Source organism: Cyprinodon tularosa, unplaced genomic scaffold, assembly GCF_016077235.1.
Source record: "Cyprinodon tularosa strain WSP-4 unplaced genomic scaffold, ASM1607723v1 ctg169, whole genome shotgun sequence".
Classification (NCBI taxonomy): Eukaryota; Metazoa; Chordata; class Actinopteri; order Cyprinodontiformes; family Cyprinodontidae; genus Cyprinodon; species Cyprinodon tularosa.
Genome location: NW_024038523.1, coordinates 762,617 through 784,088, shown reverse-complemented (window position 1 = coordinate 784,088; position 21,472 = coordinate 762,617). Strand labels below are relative to the sequence as shown.

The 21,472-nt window shown below is 40.1% G+C and overlaps 3 protein-coding genes across 3 annotated transcripts; all 3 read left to right on the top strand.

Annotated features, from left to right (window-relative positions):
• The first annotated feature begins 2,974 nt into the window (after positions 1-2,974).
• Positions 2,975-4,404, top strand: tmsb2 (thymosin beta 2). Its single transcript, XM_038281250.1, has 3 exons — positions 2,975-3,122; positions 4,015-4,119; positions 4,329-4,404. Exons 2-3 carry the CDS (start codon positions 4,020-4,022, stop codon positions 4,364-4,366), a joined length of 138 nt encoding a protein of 45 aa, XP_038137178.1. The 5' UTR covers positions 2,975-3,122; positions 4,015-4,019; the 3' UTR covers positions 4,367-4,404.
• A 9,946-nt stretch (positions 4,405-14,350) lies between these two features.
• LOC119780975 (protein Wnt-8a-like) lies at positions 14,351-17,013 on the top strand. The gene is made up of 6 exons (XM_038281260.1): positions 14,351-14,476; positions 14,577-14,610; positions 14,755-14,893; positions 15,052-15,177; positions 16,055-16,197; positions 16,309-17,013. Exons 1-6 carry the CDS (start codon positions 14,406-14,408, stop codon positions 16,864-16,866), a joined length of 1,071 nt encoding a protein of 356 aa, XP_038137188.1. The 5' UTR covers positions 14,351-14,405; the 3' UTR covers positions 16,867-17,013.
• A 302-nt stretch (positions 17,014-17,315) lies between these two features.
• LOC119780974 (protein Wnt-8-like) lies at positions 17,316-19,603 on the top strand. The gene is made up of 6 exons (XM_038281259.1): positions 17,316-17,412; positions 17,490-17,523; positions 17,594-17,723; positions 18,523-18,648; positions 18,725-18,867; positions 18,951-19,603. Exons 1-6 carry the CDS (start codon positions 17,345-17,347, stop codon positions 19,506-19,508), a joined length of 1,059 nt encoding a protein of 352 aa, XP_038137187.1. The 5' UTR covers positions 17,316-17,344; the 3' UTR covers positions 19,509-19,603.
• Positions 19,604-21,472: the final 1,869 nt, after the last annotated feature.

Here is a 21,472-nt window from a genome sequence, read left to right as displayed (position 1 = left end):
CACAAGCCAGGCTACTCTTGCCGAAACCAGTCGAGAGAAGAGCAAAAACATCTTTTCCTCTGAGAAAAGCCTCCAGAGCAGTGTTTTGCTCTTCTTTCAGTGAAGAAATACTCTGTAATTCCGATAAAACTTGCTCAATAGCCACGCTAACGCTAGTTTCATCGGCTGAAGCCGCCAGGTTCTTTAGACTGAACTGTCGCGCTTCTCGTTGCGTCACACCTCAACCCGCCTCAAAGCCAACGCTGATTGGACGTTCGTTTGGTGAACGGCTCCAAATTTTCTTCAACGGAGAGTCTCCAGACTGATCTGCGAGTGAAATCTCGAAAGCTCGCGAGATCAGGATGGTCTCACGAGGCTAACGGTTTCAGTCCTTGAAGCTCACCTTTCTCACCGTGGTTTTTTGGAAATTGCAGAGGATCGTAAGAAAAAAAAGTGTCTACAAAGTGTGTAAGAAGAAAAAAAAAAGAAAGGCCTCGGAAAAGGCAGATATATCCCAGAATGCTTTGCGTGTAGAGCTGTCTTCGCAAAGCAAAGCATTATGGGATTTGCTGTCACAGCGGCGACTAATAACAAAGATGGTTCGATCCCCACTGCCTCCACTCTGGGTTCCTGTGCAAGACCCTAAACCCCACACTGCTCCCCTGGAGCCACACAATGGCAGCCCACTGCTAGGGGATGTGTTACATGCAGAGATTAATTTATCCAGATCAATAAAGTTCAATTATTATTATTATTAGCACCTCACATCAACATGGCATGTTTTTAGATAACATGTTCTAGGCTAATCAACGACTTTAATGTGATCTTATTTCCATATATACAGTACAATAAATTTATTTTTGCTACTGAATTTGAATACTTTTTAATCTGATAGTAAGTTTTTATGCATGTAAACAAAGCTACAAAGAAAATTGGTCTAACTAATCCAGCAGCATGCCGCTATGCATTTATTGGATGTGTAAGACCACCTCGGCGTAATATGGTGCCATTTTTCCTCCGAATGTACATGATCAAGATGTCCTGTTTGCAAGTATAGCACTGAGAACTGATGTCCTGGAGTTGGATCAAAGCCCAACAGATATGCTTTCACAAGTGGTTTATCATGAGGTTTAAATTGGTAATTATGTATGAAAGTTAAAGGCCAGAACACACCAAATCCGATTTGCATCCGATCACACTGAAAATCGTGTCGGATGAGATCCTGGCGTTTAGCGCTCATTGAAAGTCAAAGGGGATGATCAGACCCGACACGATTTTATGCAAGGGGGCTTCTTAGGTCTGACTGAGATGAACTCTTGCTAACATGCTCTATTAAAACGATTATAGGTTTAAAACATCATGACACACTATAGATAAATAAAACCCCTTCAGAGCATGAGATTCTGATGTAGAATGGGAGGCGGATCTTTTAGTTCTCAGGCTCCTCTCCTGTGGAACCAACTACCAGTTTTAGGCCCCGTCCACAGTCAAAACGAACACGAAACACTAATATTTTCCAGAATGTTTGTCGTAAAGACGGAGACGTAAAATAAATGTGATCGTCCACACGAATGCATGAAAACGCTGCAAAATGTATGCCAGGCCTGTAAGTGGCGCTGTGGTGCCAAAGCAAAAATAGGCGAAGAAATGTTGGGCATGCGCACTAATATTTATACATGGTTGCCCTGCGGGTCCATTTTCGTGGTTCAGTCAAATTCAGGTGCTGAACTATGTGGTCGATATTGCTCTGTTCTTCCTGGAGATATTCCAGAAGAAGAAGATTCTGTTGTAAGCCCGACAGCAGGGTGAGTAGCATGAGTAGCAACCATTCAACACAGTACGGCGCCATTGTTGTTGTGATACTGTGTGGCGCATGCGTGTTTAGAGGCGACGCTATGACGCATGCGTGTAAAAAAAAAAAAATGCGGTTAGAGCTTAAAGATGGAAACGCGAAAACGGCGTTTCAAAATCTTCCCACTCTGAAGTATGAATAAAAAAAAAATTGTTTACAAAATTCGTATGGATGAGAGGCTGGTTTGGTGAAAAATTTGTGTGTTTAGGCCAGGGTTTGACTTCGTGTGGACGGGGCCTTAGTCCGTGAGGCAGACACCCTGTCTACTTTTAAGGCTAGGCTTAAAACTTTCCTTTTTGATAAAGCTTATAGTTAGAGTCTCTATAGTTATGCTGCTATAGGCTTAGACTGCTGGAGGACAAAGGGACCCCTTTTTCATCTCTCTGCTTCATTCTATCTCTAATCTCCCACTCTGCATCTTTAGCTCAATCTTGCTCTCTCTGCTTTTCCTCATAGTAGCTTCATCTGGTTCCTTTTTGGCTGTGACGCCATTCTGGAAAGAAATATCAACACCTTTGTTTATATATGTTGGAAATCGGCCTGTTTTTCAGTGTAGTCCTGTTTCTCTGACTTTGACTAACTGGATGTGCTCTCTTCATCCTCTGACATGGGAGCTGGCTCTTTCCTGGTCCTGGTGCCGCCTTTTACAGCTGCTTTTTGTATCTATGCTTCTTTTTCTATGTCTGCTTCTGTCTCCTTGAACCCCAGTCAGCCTCAGCAGATGGCCGCTCACACTGAGCCTGGTTCTGCTGGAGGTTTCTTCCTGTTAAAAGTGAGGTTTTCCTCTCCACTGTCACTACAAGCATGCTTAGTGTGAGGGATTGCTGAAGAGTCAATGAGTCGATGCAATCAGCTGGTTTTCCTTAGATAGAAAACTTTGAATCAATCGAGATGACGTGTTGTGAATTGGTGCTATAGAAATAAACTGAATTTAATTTAATTCTCATCCGACATTGTATCGAATCTATAGTACAGATTAAGGATTATGATGGTAATAATCATTATTGTTCTCAGAGAATCTATATTAAGTACATATCTTCTTTCAGTGGTTTTCCCCTCATGTCCCCCTCCTTAAGGACATTAATATTAATGAAAGAGGAAAGATGACCAAGCTCCCAGTCACTCTCCCTCCTCCCTCCTCCCCCCTTCTTATACCCAGACGCTGGACACAGTGAGGCGCGCACACGCCGGCAGCCTGTCTCAGCTTCCGTACCGCTCTCGTTTCTGCATCTCTGACCCTCCCTGCAGCCTCCTGCCTTGGATATTAACCCACCTGCTGTGTGGATCCTCGGTAAGAAAGAACGATTTCTCCTTCTTCTCTTCATTCATCTTTGTTTCTCTGATTGATGGCGGCTCTGGTTTGAGGGGGGAGACGAACAAAGGACTCTGGGTGTGGCTGGATGGGTAGAAGTTGGCTGCTAATGGAAACAGTTAAATAATGAGGATGTTGATAATGGTGGTGATGATAAATAAAGCAATCATACTGGTATATTGAGGTTGTGAAATTTGCCTAATATGTGACATGACTTAATTAAGATGCTAAGGTGGTCAAGCTAATGATTGAAGGTTGCTTTTGATGTTAAAGCAGAGTTTGTTCTATTATTATTTTGACCTAGGAAGCTTCATAGCATGTCAAGCAGAAGCTTTTAGGCCCCCTTCAAGTCCACGTTGGTAAGAATCATTTTACAGAAGCCTACAAAGAGCTGCAGCCTCATGAGCTTAAAACAGCTGGCTGAGTCAGACACGCTGAGATCTAGACAGTGACGAGGCGGATTGCTTAGACCTCAGCCTGTAGGTGTTACTGCAGTGGAGCCTGCAGACTGATGACTGCATCCGCCGGACTACGAGTCGATGCAGAAGAAAAAGAAACAGCGGAATGAGGGAGGATGCAGCAAGAACAAAGAGTGGAGCTTTAGAGACGGGGAAAAAAAGGCAGACAGACACATGTTAGCCACAAAGGCATCAGAGAGACACGCATGTAGACTGAGCATGTGTGGGGGAAGCAACCACTTGTCTGAGCAGCACATGTTGTAGCCACTCCCTTTCTGTTCATACGCTTACCAATACAGCTGATGGCACGTTACAGATTTTCTTAAATGGTGAAACTATGTATATGCATCATATGATGCCTGACAGGGAAGGTCAAAGTGCTGCAATAAGTTCCGCATCTCATTTCTCCACAGCCAAAATGTCCGACAAGCCAGACATGACCGAGATCGCCCGTTTCGACAAGACAAAGCTGAAGAAGACAGAGACAAAAGAGAAGAATCCTCTGCCCACCAAAGAGAGTGAGTGCCCCCCTTTGCACGCGTGCAACTCCTTCATCCTCTGCAGCAATTTTTCTCCCCTGTCAGAACCGCCCCCATCATCACCTTCACACAGCAGAGGGAGCAATGAAACAAATCTCTGCAGCATCAGGAAACCAAAAAAAAAGCTGCACCCAACTCACCAGTTCAAGCCTAAACTAACAGCTTCTGTTTATGCTCTTTTTTTGCAGCCATCGAGCAGGAGAGGAAGGGCGATGCCACACCTTGACTTGAGCACATGAAGAAAAGGAGCTGAGATGCAACAGAAAAAAAGCACTTTCTTTTTATTATCCCGACATTCGAATCTCCGACATCGTCATCACAGAAGGGTGCTGCCCGAGCTCTCTGGGGCGCTGATACGATATTTGGCATCCTAGTATGTGGGGCTCTCTTACAAATCTGAAACACTGAAGCCTGGGTGCCTGTTTTGGGATGTTAGCCTGTAGCTAACATGTCTCCAGCAATGCCAAATGAGGGAAGGGGGAATTGGTGTAGCACAGGGAGAGAAGCAAGCATCCAGGCTGAGGGGAATACAGGCCAAAAGGGGGGGGGGGGGGATTCATGTGGGAATTTTTCTTAACAAGCTTTTTACTTTTCTTTATGTAATAAACATGAAGACATAATGGAAGCAGTCTGCTGTGTGATTTTTCCCATTAATTTGTATCAATGTTTGAAGTGTTAAGGGCAGGTTATCCTCCCGCAGCAGTGTGTCTCAGTTATCTTGTTGCAGGTATGACGCGACAATATAATTGCGACGCAAGAGGGACAATCATGAACTAGCTAGGATTGTAGGTGTCTTTGTCTTGGTGTGATTAGCTTGTTTCAACCTCTTACCCAACGGCGGACGACACACAGTCCACCCATGTTCCCCAAAGTCTGGCCGTGGCGCTGCGTGTTTTGGCTTCGGGTGCAAACCAACAGACCGTCGCTCAGAGCTAGCGTCCTGTATGGTGTCTGGGATAGTGTCTGAGGTGTGCCAGGCGTTGTGGACGGTGTAGGTACCAGATCTGCTCGAGTGGTCAGGTCTACTCAGGGCCCCGCCCCTTCTTATGATGTCAAAATATGGCAAATCCACTCGGACAAACTGTATTGCACCCGTTTATTAAGGATCTAATATCTTTTGGAGTTTCAACCTATTATTACCTATATTTGCTTTTATTTTACATTTCATTGTCGATCTAAAGTAGCCAAAAGTAGAAAACAATCATTCTCAGTCTTGAAGGAGAGTACTGCCTTTTAAGACTGAGCTCTGCCATTTACCAAGATGACACTAAAAGTCTAAGTTTTTATTTTTATTCTTTTTATTAAGATCTGAGGGCAGAGGAGGACAAATGGAACGTCTTATAAAAGTTTCGTAGAGATTTTAGATGAAGAAAACAGTTATTCTACTTGTAGAGAACAAATGGTTGTTGTTGTTGATACAAATTCAAAAGTAGTGTAGCTTAATATGGGTAACTGACCAAGCTAAAAGAGGCTAACTTGTTAGCTACTGAGCATAGCTAGAGCGCTACCCAGCTCCCCACCTTTAAATCCTGATGAAGATTCTCAGTCATCCAGGTCATAGTCATTCTTTAAAAGTTTAAAAAATATCCACTGGACTTGGTTTCCAAGATTTGAAGACGTTTCGCTTCCCCTCCAGGAAGCTTTCTCAATTCAAATGTCTGGATCCGCAGTGAGTTTGAGTCTTTATACAGACAAGGCATTGTATCGCTTGGAAACATGCAAATTGAAACCGACGACACCTTCAGAATAACGCGTGAGTATGAGAAATTGCTTAGGAAACTTGCAGATTATAGGAACCATCTACGTTTCAATTTAAGATGTAGACAGCAAGGACTCATTCCCAACGTCGGTTTCAATTTGCATTTGGGAATGAGTCCTTGCTGTCTACATTTTAAATTGAAACGTTATCTTATTCCATTGATCTTCTTTTTGAATAATTTATAGAGCAATTCTTTATATCTATCATAAAATTTAATCATCTACAGCAGGCATCCCCAAACTCGGTCCTCGAGGCCCCCTGTCCTGCAGGTTTTAGAGGTTTCTCTGCTTCAGCACAGCTGGTTACTTGGGGCCTTGAGGACCGAGTTTGGGGATGCCTGATCTACAGGGATTTCAAAATACCATCATCTAAAAGAAAATTACAAATTAAGCATAAAAAATGTTTATTATGTATACATTTTAGGTGGATGCTGACCCCTCTCAGTACTGGTGGCCCTTTTTATGACCCAGTACTACTAAAGAAGGCCTCAGTCTTAAAAGGTTGGTGATCCCTGCCTTATATTAACTGACTGAAATGAAATTTTCTTTGACTTGAAGAGGAGGAATTAGGTTGCAGACTCACGTTTCCAGAAAAAGGTGTCTCTAATTGAATCCAGTCGATGTGGGACATTCCAGTGAATGTCTTGTTCGATGGTGGGCGGACAGGGTTTACCCAGATTGCCGTTGTTCCTTGGTGAACGGAGAAGCTGACTGCCACTTAGTTTTCCTGCGGTACTTGAACGGGTTATAGAGGAGAGGAATCCCCTGCTCAGCAAGAATCCCAAAACAATCCTTGAGGGGAAAAGTTGATCCAAACCACACACTTGAATCCTAACCCCTTGAACCCTACGGACCCACCGGCGGGTCCAGCTGCTACATGACCTCGTAGTTTTACCAAACCCCCAGTATTGATGTAAAAAACATATTTGGCACAGTTTGGTGACATTTATGGATAAATGTGCCAAAATGGCCTCTCTGCCTAAGAAATTTCTCACTAATACCATTCTAAAATAAATATGATTCATCTGATTGAGTCCAAATTTGGTATATTTTTACACAACATTTAGATTTGAAAGTCTGTACTACTTTTTTGTGCTATAAATAATATTTTGGTAGTGTTTTGCAATGTTTATTTCAAAGAAAATTTTGGTGAGGTTCAAAAAATGCAAAATATTTTGTATTTTGTCCCTAATATTTCAGGCAGGGTCAAAGCTACAATGGTGCTGACACCAGAAAACGATTCTATGACATCTTACCTTTACAGACGTACCAAAAGTTTCTTCTTAAATCTAATAGCTGTGAGGCTATAAGTTATTTACTTTTGTGTGTTTTTGTCAGGCAGAAATTTATTTATACCCCCTGAGGGTCTAAGAGGTAAGCTCAGTTTGGTTCTCAGAGAATCCTTCCAGGGGAGAGAAGGTCCGAAACATCCAGTTTGCAGGATGACTTCCTGCCGAGAGGCAAAGACAAAAAAACAGCAAGATTAAAACTCAGGTAGACAAAAACTCAGTTTGACTAGAGTACCCTAAACTGGCCAACACTCTGGCGTCGAGGTAGTGGCAGTCAGCAGCTTAAGAGTCCTCTGTTAATGAGATGACCATCCGCAGGTGTGTGAAGAGGCCAACCAGAAACTGAACTAACAAATAATGCAGAATGAGAGACTATAAATAGAATGAAGCAGTGGATGAAAAGTGGTCCCTATGTCCTCCGGCAGCCAAAACATATAGCAGCATTAATATTGAATATTGATCAGGATAAGCTAACTATTTTGGATGAGGTATGAGAAAAGTAGAGCCAAGTCTGGATTTAATTCTCCTCGGATGGATCAGGCAGCTCACGCTCTACCTCCTCATACTTCTATACTCAATCACCAACTAACCACACAGACTAAAACTGGTAGTTGGTTCCACAGGAGAGGAGCCTGAGAACTAAAAGATCTGCCTCCCATTCTACTTTTAGAAATTCTAGGAACCACTAACAAACCTGCAGATTGAGAGCGAAGTGCTCTGTTAGGAACATAAGGAACAATCAGATCTCTGATATCAGATGGAGCTTGGCCATTTAAGGCTTTATATGTGAGAAGGAGGATTTTAAATTCTATTCTGGATTTAACAGGAAGCCAATGAAGAGAAGCCAGGATAGGAGAGATATGATCTCTCTTTTTAATTTTCATTAGAACTCTTGCTGCAGCATTTTGGATCAGCTGAAGGCTTTTAACTACAGTTTGTGGACTTCCTGATAGTAAAGAATTACAATAGTCCAGCCTTGAGGTAACAAATGCATGGACTAGTTTCTCAGCGTCACCCCTGGATGGGAGATTTCTATTTTTTGCAAAATTCCTCAGATGAAAGAAGGAAAATTTAGATGACGTTACATACATACCATATACCAACCTAGGATCATCATTTTACTTCTATTCCACTGCGGCCTCACCGCCAAGACTTATATTTCTTCCAATAAACTCAGATTGTTGCTTGTCTTCTGTGTGAGTGCTTCTGGATGGAAATACATTTAGAATCTATGGTTACTGAATAATATGCTAAGCTTTCCAATACTTTTTGAAAACCTGGGTAAACTGGGTTTGCTTTCGGAAAGTTATAAGGAGCAGAATTCGTAAATGATCACCAGCATGGTGACTGAAAAGTTCGGAAACTCGTTGGGGTCATTTTAGTGTCCAAAATCTTTTTACTTCAGAATCATTAATGAGTACAAAATATAGAATCTGTTATCTTATTGAATTAAGCAAGAGGTGATTCACACCTGATTAAACAGTAATATCTGCAGATGTTTTTTCTTTTTTTTTTTTTTCTTTTTTTTTACTGTGACGTGATTTGGAAAGAAGTCCACTTTTAGGCTTATACATGATAAACCTGGCATCCAAAATAAAAAAAAATGAAAGAAAACAAAGAAAGAAACTAAAAAAAAAAAAAAAAACCAGCCTCCTTTCTACTCAGGTTAATTTCAATTTTTTCCTCAGACCTCAAATGGCCTAAAACCAGGAAAGATAACAGGCTGTCTGTAGATCTTAAAGGAATAGTACACCCGAAACATGATTAGCCTTCATTTTCTACTCACCCCCATGCTGAACAACACTCTGGAGTACTTTTTTGATATCTCAAATGCATCTGGAGATCTGGGAGGCTTCTTGCTGTCTGCTGACATTCAAATAATGGAGGTCTATGGCGCCCGAGGCAGAAAGGTCCATAAAAGTCCACAAAAAACGTGTCAATATTCCTCCATACTGCTCGTCCAATGTATTCCAAGTGTCCTGAGTGGGTAGCGTCCATAATTTACTCGAAACGAAGTCATTTAGAATGTTTTTAGAGCATAAACAGTAGTGTATAGGATTTCCTAAAAGCGTGTTCACGAGTCTACGGAAACCGCGGCAGACCAAACCAGATGAAAGTGCGCATTCAGCTCGGCAAAGAACTCATGCTCTTCCTCAACACTGAAGTCCTCAGACATTTTTCTTTCGTTGTTTCTTTCTTTGCACAGGTAAACAGCACATTTCTTCTTCTACGCTTGCATTATCGGCAGAGCAGACGCTGAATGCGCACTTTCGTCTGGTTTGGTCTGCCGCGGTTTCCGTAGACTCGTGAACGCGCTTTTAGGAAATCCTATACACTACTGTTTATGCTCTAAAAAGATTCGAAATGACTTCGTTTCAAGTAAATTATGGACGCTACCCACTCAGGACACTTGGAATACATTGGACGAGCAGTATGGAGGAATATTGACACGTTTTTTGTGGACTTTTATGGACCTTTCTGCCTCGGGCGCCATAGACCTCCATTATTTGAATGTCAGCAGACAGCAAGAAGCCTCCCAGATCTCCAGATGCATTTGAGATATCAAAAAAGTACTCCAGAGTGTTGTTCAGCATGGGGGTGAGTAGAAAATGAAGGCTAATCATGTTTTGGGTGTACTATTCCTTTAACTTAATTTTTACAAATTTTCAACTTTAAATTTACTTCTTATTTCTTCAATCATACTTGATTTTTTCATTTTTCTCCAAAAAACATGAAATGAAGAAGCATTAAAAACAAAGGATGGAATTTACTACTTTCACTGGTGGAGTTTAAATGTTTTCTATAACCAAGGCCAATATTTTTGTTTTTGCTGTTATTTCTGATTTGTCCAATGTTTCATTGTTAATATTTTTACAGTAGACTAAATTTTGAAACATTTTGATTAACTAAAAAATAAAGTTAATGTTTACTTCACAATTAATAATTATATCCTGTGATAGAAACCTGTAGTTATATCCCAAAAATTCCTTCAGAATTCTTTGTTTTAATATTTCTATGTGTGCAGTACTTTCTTTCCAAAAAAGTGAAAAAAAAAAAATCCTTTGTTTCCAAGTTTGAAGTCCTTTCTCTTCCATCCAGGAAGATTTTTCAATTCAAAATGTCAGAAATAGCTTTGAGTTAGAAGCTTTATATAGTACGTTCTTGTAAAATGCATGCATATATATTTATTTTCACCATAAATCACTGTGACTTCTATATTCAACACAGTAATTTAATGTATTTAATAAAGTAAATGACAATATTTGGTTTAACAGTGTTTTGCTGTGTTTAACTTTTTCTTACAGTGATGATGCAGTGTCATGCATTTTTTATTAAATTGACCCTAAACTAAAATTTTGTGTCTTTCATCAATACATTTTTCAGCATTTTTTTCTGCTTAACAAAAATGCACAAATTACAAGAATTGTAATATTTCCACAGTTGTTTTTAAATGAGATGAATGATTGATATTTTCAGACTTTGCCCATTTCAGAGTCACCATCTATATCAAATCAAATTTCAAATCAAATTTATTTGTATAGCCGTTTACAATAGCCAAATGGTACCCAAAGTGCTTTACAACAAAGCCATAAAAATAAACATAACACATATAAAAACATACAAGATATAATTAAAAGTGCTGTAGTGGTGCAGCGATGCAGGACATTAAAAGCCTTCCAGAGGTGCATAGAAAGGAATACACAGAAAGATGACATCTAAGACACAGTATTATAGTCAGAATTAAAAGCTAAATTAAAAAAGTGGGTTTTAAGCTTTTTTTTTAAAAGGCTGAGGTCAGTAGTGGTGCGGATGTCAGGGGGTAGTTTGTTCCACAGTCTGGGAGCAGCGTCGGCAAAAGAACGATCGCCTTGACCTAGGGACCTCTAACAGAGGCTGACCCGAGGAGCGTAAAGCTCTTCCACAATTGCGGAAAGTTAAAATCTCAGACAAGTAAGAGGGGGCAAAACAAACAGCAGAAGTTTAAAATCGATTCTAAAACGGACTGGAAGCCAGTGGAGTGACGACAGCACAGGAGTAATGTGTTCACGTCTGGATGTGTTTGTTAAAAATCGGGCAGCAGCGTTCTGCACAAGTTGGAGACGAGAAATTGTTGACTGACTGAGGCCGACGTAAAGGGCATTGCAGTAGTCCAGTCTTGAACTAATGAAATCATGGATTGCCTTCTCAAGATTGTGCCGACTGAGAAAAGACTTGACTTTGGCCAAAAGACGGAGCTGGAAAAAGCTTGAGCCGACAACGGAGCTAATCTGTTTGTCAAATTTGAGCCCATTATCAAATGTTACCCCGAGATTTCTGACATGGCATTTAAAAAAGGGGGCTAGATTGCTGGAGTTTGTGGCGAGAACATTTGAAATTGATGGAGAACCAAACAACATGCATTTGGTTTTGCTGTCGTTTAAGTGCAAAAAGTTCTGTGACAGCTGCTGCTTTATATCTGTGATGCAGTCCAGTAGCAGTGAATGCAGTTTTTTCGTTTGGTTTCAAGGGCAAATATATCTGCAAGCCGTCGGCATATAAGTGAAAAGACAGGTTATGTTTTTTTATAATTGATCCCAGAGGTAGCATATATAAAGAAAACAAAATAGGGCCGAGAACAGATCCCTGTGGCACCCAACAGGGCAGCGATGTCTTTGAGGAGCAGTGGTCACCAATCACGACAGAGAAACTCCTGTTTGCCATCTATAGGAGGTTCTGCTTTGTGTTGCAAGTCAGGTGATTTGTTTCAGGGTTTTTTACTTGTTTTTCTTCATTAAGAATCCATTTTAAAAATCCCAGTTTCATTAACATGTTTAGTCTGGGATTAGGGAATAAAATTAATTCAAACATGATTGTTGATATAGCATATTGATATAGCACCATTTAAAAAAAAAACATCCAAATCATACATCCCCTATATTTCTATCTTTGTACCAAGTTTTTTTTTTTTTTTTTTTTTTACACAAATTCCTGATCATTTTCTAGATCCCCATCTTTATTTTGGACAGAATCTGTAGCAACTATGTTATAAACCCTCTCATTACAAATTTTCTGGCATAATAATAATTAATCTGCAATAGGCACCAAAATAAATAAGTAAATTAGCCTGCTCTGCTGGAGGTTTCTTCATATTAAAAGGGAGTTTTTCCTCTCCACTGTCGCTACAAGCATGCTTAGTGTGAGGGATTGTTGAAGAGTCAATGACTGTTTTCTCTAGATAGAAAACTTTGAATCAGTCTGGCTGGATTATGTGGTTGACATGTGCTGTAAATTGGCGCTATAGAAATAAACTGAAACTAAATAGATGAAATATTTGTTGAAAAATGAAGGGAATCATGAAACCTCTGTTCAATTTTTATAATTAATAATAAAGTTATAAGTTATAAAAAAATGGAAGTTGGAACTGTAACTATAAAATCATATGCTACATCACTTTTTTCATCACAATGTTTTTATCCCTGCTGCTTACCTGCACTTTAAAAAAATGACATTTTCTAGAGAGCTGTTAACGACATTTCTTTTTGTTTACACTTGTGTGTAGAAAATAAAATTTTTCTAACTCTAATTTTGTTAAATATAATAATAATAATACCAATGGAAAACAATAAAGATGATAAAAATCATGTGAACTCCATTGTTTTTGATAAAATCACCAGTAAAGCTATCCAATAATTCAAGCAACAACTTATGATGAGACACAAACAGCCTATTATTGAATTCAATTACAGCATCTTTAACCATAATGTTGGGCCATTTATTTAAAGATCACCTGCCATAACACCCCATTAACCCCCCCAGCTCCAGGACTGGCGTCTCCAGTCCTGCCACCTACAGCAGCCTGTCAGAAGTGTCACCTTCTGCGCCTTTATTGCTCCATTCCTCTCCGCTCACACTGCTGCGCCAAATCAAGACAGCCGGGACGCTTTAATGACTTCATATATCACATCTTCAACGTGTATTCAAGACAAACTGGCTTATCTTATAAAAATCGAACAGACTAGACATGCATTTAGTTTTTTTTCTAAGTGAAACGCTGCGTTTACGCGTTAAAAACAGTTAATAAAATGCTATTGTCATTTATTAAATGGTTGATAGTTTCGATGCTCCTAAATCATGCAGCTCTTATTGTCTGCTGTCATTATTAACCGATTAAAAGCCGTAAAGCTTTTAGTAAAGCGCAGATCATGATGCTGGTTTTTGGTTTCTGTCTTGCGGGGGGAAATGAATGTGGGTGATATCTAATTAGAAAGGATTATCCTCACCTTCGGCCTTCCCAGCCGCTCCTCTATTGTTCTGCTCGCTGAGTGGATTGTTGTTTTAAGGGATTTTAAGTGTTTTGGAGGGGATTTAATGAAAAACTCTGACCCTAATCACTGCCTTGGACACATTAATTTAGTAGCAGTTTAGCGAAAAGGCAGAAACTGTCCTGATGAACGTTGATGGTATGAAATCAAGAAAAGCTTAAGACTAATTGGGATAATCTATTTATTTAGAGAAAACCAAACTTGTTCTTATTGTGTTTTGTAACAAATGAATAAATACATAAAATAAAATTAGTTTCTGTCCAATAAAACGATTTGAGGCGTAAAAGGAGCGTATTTGCGCTCCTGTAAATTCCAGACTTTTTTCACACGCAGTTGTTTCCCAGGGAAACATCTATTATCCTATTATCATGGCCGTGTCAATTCCAACCAACGTGTCGGGGGGGGGGGGGGGGTTACATTACTATATGGCGTTCAGCCTGCAAAGCTTTGAGGTTTTTTTTGTAGAACCAGGGTCTCCTCCTGGGGAACAGCGGTGCAATTTCCCCAAATGAACACAACAAACTCCACCATGCTTTCCTTCCGTTATATCTATGCATAAAAATTCTGCGCATTTGCTTATGATAAAAAAATAACCATCTAGTAATCCATGGATTTATTTAACGGTTGTGCTCTCATTAAGCTTATACTCGTGGGAAAGGCATAAGGTTTGGGTCCTGGGAAGGACAGGTGAATGAGGGGCTGTCCAACATTCTTTGAAGTGCGCTTATGCACCAACGGCTCCCTGTTAGTCAGTGGGACGCGGCAATTAATGTCGTCCTTGACGCATTTTCACATTGATGCGTCAGCTGCAAGGCAGAGAGAGTATAAATATCATGAGCGAGTAGGGAAGCAGCAGCATCACTTTTCCAATTTCTCTCCTGCTGCACACATCTGGAACACCATCAAACTAGCCGTCATGGCGCATCTGAATGTCCTCCCAGCCACGATCTTCTCTATGCTCTGTCTTTTCCAACATGCTTCCACTTGGTATGTCAATTTTTTTTTTTTTTTTTTGGAGAATTAATTTCTATAGTTTAACTTTTCAAATTTTATTCTTAAATTTGCTTATCTTGTTTTCTCTTCACAGGACAGGGAATAATTTCCTCATGACCGGCCCAAAGGTAATGCGTAAAATCTGTTTTGGAGACGCACAAACTTCTGTCCTTAATTCCGTTTTTTTTTTGTTTTATTTACTTTTATTCCTCTGTTTTTGTAGTTTTATTTTTTATCGTCACTTTTTAAAAGCATCTTTCTTTCTCTCTAAGGCGTTTCTGACCTACGCCAGCAGCGTGCAGATGGGCGCGCAGAGCGGAATAAAAGAGTGCAAACACCAGTTCGCTTGGGAGAAGTGGAACTGTCCAGAAAGCACGGTTCAGCTGTCCACGCTGAACGGCCTCCGCATCGGTTAGTCTATTATTTATTTACCGCAATCAGTTATATGTCTGCATGAATTCATGGATGTGCGCTCACACCATCTTTTTGGCTTTTACGCACGTATGCTTCCAAGTATTTTCTGTTGATTGGTGAGCTTTATTTTTTCTTGTTTTTGTCTTTTATTTTAGCCACAAAGGAGACGTCGTTTGTGCACGCAATCAGCGCTGCTGGAGTGATGTACACGCTCACCAAGAACTGCAGCATGGGGGACTTTGACAGCTGCGGCTGCGATGACACAAGGATTGGACAGACAGGTTCGCATTTATTAGTATTCTTTGTTGCCTTATTTATAATAATAATAATAAAAATAAATAAATAAGGTTAAATGAACCATACACTATATTTGGCAGGGGGATTGCCATTAGGCAATACTAGGCAGTTGCCTAGGGCCCCAAGTTTCTGGGGGCCCCATAAAACTATGTTAATACACCTAACCCTTATTTGTGCACATTAAGTTTCTGATAATATTAAGTGTGTCTCAGCCCCCCCCCTTCAGTGTCCACCATATTGGATCAGTCCATTTGCTGCACATGTTCAGAAAGGTCCAAACAGACAGCAGCAAACCATTTGAAAACAAACCATGCAAAGAGCAGTGTTGCCAACTTAGCGCTTTAGTCGCTACATTTAGCCACTTTTCAGACCCCTCTAGAACTTTGATTTCTAAAAAGCTCCTAGCGCCAAATCTAGAGACTTTTTTTCTGCTACTGGAGACTTTGGAGACAACATCTAAAAGCAGCGAACTCTGCTCTCCAGAGCAAGTAGATTGGTAACCCCGCCTCCTGCTCTCCTCTATCTTGTCTGCTGTCATGATTCATGCAGCTATTATTTCATCCAAATGAAAAATGGAGAACAGATAAGCAGATCATGGCCTGTCTACAGTGAAAAGAAGGACTGGGTTATTTACTTTGGCCTTTTTGGAAACACAGGAAGGAGCAATCAGCTAAGTGAGCTTAGTGATTGGAAAAAATCTTTCATTCCTTTAGAGACAGCATGAAAAGTCAGCTGAGTACAAAACATAGAGAGGAAAACAAGAAGAAAAGGGACAAGAAGAGAGGGGCACAACCTAGAACAGATAATGGATGTCTATTCTATTAACATTTCTATAACCTGTTTTGTGTTTGTTGGCTTTAGGAGGCAGAGGATGGATCTGGGGAGGATGCAGCGACAATATAGCGTTTGGAGAAAAGATCTCCCGGCAGTTTGTTGACGCCCTGGAAGATGGACAAGATTCACGCGCAGCAGTCAATCTCCACAACAATGAAGCAGGAAGACTGGTGCGGATTTTTGCATTTATTTTTTATTTTTAATTATTATTCTTATTATTTTCGCACATGCAAAACATTCAAATTTAAGTCATTAAGGTAAAACATTGATTTCTTTGACAGGCGGTCAAAGCAACTATGAGGAGGGTCTGCAAATGTCATGGAGTTTCTGGAAGCTGCAGCATCCAAACCTGTTGGGTGCAATTAGCCGAGTTCAGAGAGGTGGGGAACTATCTGAGGATGAAGCACCGGAACGCCAGGAAGCTGGAGGTGGACAAGAAGCCAGTGAGAGCTGGTAACAGCGCGGGGAGCAGGACGACCATAGCGCACGCCTTTCGGAGCATCGCCAAAACGGAGCTAGTTTACCTGGAGGATTCCCCCAATTACTGCATGAAGAACCAGAGCCTGGGGGTGCAGGGCACAGAGGGGCGGGAGTGCCTGAAGGGCGACAGGACCATGCCTCAGTGGAAGAGGAGGAGCTGCCGCCGGCTGTGTCATGAATGCGGCCTCAGAGTGGTGGAGAGGCGCACTGAGGTGGTCAGCAGCTGCAACTGCAAGTTTCACTGGTGCTGCACCGTCAAGTGTGAACGATGCACACAGATTGTCACTAAATATTACTGCTCGCGTAAAGACGGTGCGAGGAAACAGCAGAATAAAACAAAGCGCAAACCGCGACACTGACGTGGATCCATCTATGGACATGGAAATAGTTCACTATTATGGACTTATTGGAAACCTGACGGGTGTTTTATCTGGATGATATATTATATAATGCTTATTATTGCACTTTTTTTATTATTTTGACTGAATTTATTTTAAAAATCGATGCCTGACCAAAAAAAAAAAAAGTTGCTTGGTTTTTAAACTTTTGCTATAAATTATACATTTTTTTCTAAGTTAATAAATATTTTCTGAAACATTTAAGGCTCGATCTCATCTTTAGCTTCGTTTGTATATTGGTATCCTGGTGTCCTGCAGCACAGGAGGGGAGAGGAGGGTCATCACTTTGATGTGCGCATAAAGGCGTTCCCTGATCCAGCAGCCAATCAGATCCTCTGGGCCGGAAGCAGAAAAAAAAACTGCTTCTCCATTAGTTCTCTTAGAAATAAAGTGGAAAGTTGTAGAAAATTACACAGAGCTCCTCAGGAATATCCTGCAGATGAAGATGGAGGGTTTCATTCTTTGGCTACTTTTTCTGAACCTTGAAATGCACACAGGACACACCTGGTAAGAAACAATTAGTTTTTATCTTATTTGGGGAATAAATAGAAAAGAAAAATAATGTTTTGTATTTTCCCTCCCAGGGTGGGCAGTAACTTCCTCATGACAGGACCAAAGGTAAACAGATCTCCTTGCAGCTCATAATAGATTTCATTTCCGGATTACTGCATGATTGTCTCTGTTACAGGCCTATCTGACCTATGCAAAAAGCGTGCAGGTGGGCACCCAGAGCGGCATCGAGGAATGTAAACACCAGTTTGCTTTGGACAGGTGGAACTGTCCTGACAGCGCAACCCAACCCAAAGGACTCAAAAGAGGTAGGATCATTTTAAGAGCTACTCCTTACGGAAGAGGATTAGGGCCACTGAAAAAAGAAAGTTAACTGATTTTTAAATTTTATTTCAGTTTACTATGGGGATAAAGTCAGAATTCTGACTTTAATCTCAGAATTCTGACTTTTTTTCTTATTATTCTAAGATTAAAGTCAGAATTCTGACTTTAATCTTATAATTCTAAGAAAAAAAGTCAGAATTCTGACTTTAATCTTATAATTCTAAGAAAAAAAGTCAGAATTCTGAGATGAAAGTCAGAATTCTGACTTTTTTATTGTCAGAATTTACTCAGAATTCTGAGAAAAAAGTTAGAATTCTGACTTTAAAAAAGACAATAAAAAAGTCAGAATTCTGAGAAAAAAAGTCAAAATTCTGACTTTAATCTCAGAATACTAAGATTTAAGTCAGAATTCTGAGATTAAAGTCAGAATTTTTTTGACTTTTTTATTGTCAGAATTTAGTCAGAATTTTCAGAAAAAAGTCAGAATTCTGAGATTAAAGTCAGAATTCTGACTTTAATCTCAGAATTCTGACTTTTTTCTGAAAATTCTGACTAAATTCTGACAATAAAAAAGTCAAAAAAATTCTGACTTTAATCTCAGAATTCTGACTTTTTTTCCCATACTAAACTGAAATAAAATTTAAAAATCAGTTAACTTTTTTTTTCCCACTGGCCCTAATCCTCTTCCGTAACTCCTCGATGAGTTTTCTACATTATTTTAAAGAAAATATCAAATAAATGTATTGTCAGGTTGACTTTATGATCATTTAAATGTCCCTTTAGCCACCAGAGAAACCTCTTTCGTCCATGCCATCAGTGCTGCTGGGGTCATGTTCACTCTGACCAGGAACTGCAGCTTGGGAGACCTGGAAAACTGTGGCTGTGATGTTTCCAACAATGGGAAAATTGGTGAGGTTCACAAAATGACAGAGATAAACCCGAAGGTGCTGAATATGAATTTAATCATTACTTTTCTGCATGCAAGGAGGCCGCGGCTGGTTATGGGGGGGCTGCAGCGACAACCTGGATTTTGGGGAAAGGATTTCCAAACAGTATGTGGACGCGCAGGAGACGGGACAGGACTCAAGAGCTGCTGTTAATCTGCACAACAACGATGCAGGACGCCTAGTAAGGACTTTTTTATTATTATTATTTTAACTAAATAGCAGCCAGTTTGTTGCAGACGCACTGATTTCCTCTCCTCCCACCAGGCAGTGAAGGCCACAGTGAAACGCATCTGCAGGTGCCACGGCATGTCCGAGAGCTGCAGCCTGCAGACGTGCTGGACGCAGCTGTCTGATTTTAGAGAGGTCGGTAATTACTTAAAGATCAAATACAATCAGGCTCAGAAGCTGGACATCGACAAGAAGCGCGTGAAGGCTGGAAACAGCGCGGACAGCCGCGGCGCCATCCTGGACGCGTTTGGAAACGTAGCCCAGACGGAGCTCATCTACCTGGAGGACTCGCCCGATTACTGCAGGAGGAACGCCAGCTTAGGGCTCCAGGGCACCGAGGGCAGGGAGTGTCTGCAACCAGGAGCGGGGCTGAGCCAGTGGGAGCGCAGGAGCTGCCGCAGGCTGTGCCATGAATGCGGCCTGAGAGTGGAGGAGATGCGCACAGAGGTGGTGAGCAGCTGCAACTGCAAGTTCCACTGGTGCTGCAGAGTCAACTGCGAGGACTGCTCCCAGGTTATAGTCAAGCATGTCTGTGCAAAGAAGGAATCCGGGGAGGGCTTTGCTTCCAGGCGGAGACACCGTGGATCCACATGATAAAAAAATATATATGTAAATTCTTTTATCTGCACTTTCTATTCATTTTTACGCACATATTTATGTTTATCTCTTGTTTTAATAAAAAAATTCTGAAGAGTTTGATTGTGTCCATTCACAAAAATCATTAAAAAAAAGCTAATAAACAAATGAAACAAAAAAGTTTAGCATAAGAATGGACTGAATCCACTTAAAGAGGGGATTACACAGCTAACATGGAGCAGATCACACCTAACCAAGGTGTTGATCCTCCACTTTGAAGTCAATGTGTATTGACTACATTCAGAGAGCTGAGATGCTTTCAAAGACAAACCAGGGAACCTTTTTCCAGCCAGAAGTAGAATGCATTTAGTCTGATAATCCCTCTCAGGACCGGCCTTTCTGAGAAACATCCTACAGTCTATCACTAAAATCTACATCAGTCAGTTTTTCTTAAAATAAATGCATTTGTTCTTGGATTGAGGAGGTAAATGAGACACTTTGCCAATGGAACAAGACGATTTACATTTAAAATAAGAAAACACAATTGCATTGTCTTATTTCAAGTGCATATTATCTAATTATCTTTTAATAATAAAAATACTCATTCCATTGTCAAACTATCTCATTTACAAACTCAAATCAAGGTTTTTACTTATTTGTAGATCGTTTCTCCAGTGTGGTAAAAGGAAAAGTTCTGACCAACAGACTGCATTGAACATATATGAGACATTTACAACCAGGAAACAGCTTCAAAGAATGTCAAAGATTTCTAATCTTTTAATTTGAAAGTAATTAGGTCTGGAATGATCCTTATCTCAGCCTGCTGGTCTGAATGAGCCTTTTATTTGTTTCCTTCTCTTGACCCCCTGGAACTCTAAAAATCTTCCTCTCAGCTGGATGCGTCATAAATCTGCCAGGCTCTTATTGAAAGGTGGGATGTCAAGGATATTACCTTTTTCAGGGCGTCTGTGCCTGAGGGGGTGGAAGTTTACCAGGAATGAGGAGCTGAGAGACTGTAAATGGAGATGGGAGTTCACTGAAAAAAATAATGCAACCTTTTTCGATTTTACTTAAGCATATTTAGTTACTTTAACACTATTAGAATTTAGGACAAAACAATTGTCTTAAAGTAAATATGATTAAGTGAATGCCAAAAGTGGTTGCATTATTTTTTTACAGTGTTCGGCATGTCATTAAAAGACTCATAAGAGATAAAATACGGTTTTATGTTTCATATCTTTAAATGTGTCTTTAGATTGAAAGAAAATGTGCACAAACTTTGCACAATCAAAACATTATAAATGATCACCCAACATTAGAATATAATGTTTAACATCCGTCTGCTGTGCAATAAAGAAGGAGACTGTCCTTCTTGCAGCAAATATTTGATTAGTTCTCTGTCGACACCTGAATGACTCCTGATTCTAATATTATTTCATTTTAACATCAAAATCAGGCTCCTTTCTGCAGAACCGACCAATGATTCCCTTTTCAAATCATTCTTCCAACCATTCTTGACTTCCTGAATTTCACAAACGATACTTTGCCTTAACTGGTGCCGTAGACTGGAAAAGTGTAACCTTGCTCAAATTTTAAAAAATTACGTCCAGATTGCACATTTACAATATTTGACTTTGCAGAATCTGAATTTAATCCCTTGTTAGGACCTGATTATTTCACGTTGATGTAAATCAATAATACTCCACGTGACCCAACTTAAAATCTTTGCCCTGTTCCAAATGATTTCATTTGATGAACCAAACTAATATATTGAAATTGAACCAACCTAATGTACTTACTCCAGTTAATGAATATAAATATAACCAAATTATAATTTTCACATTCAATTTGACTTTACTTAAAAAATAAAATTCCATTTTCCATCTTATAAACTCTATAAAAAAAACACCTGGCCAACAGATTACTTTAAATGTATTTATTAATTGTTAATATAGTTTTTAAATGGTCTAAATCCAGGTGGT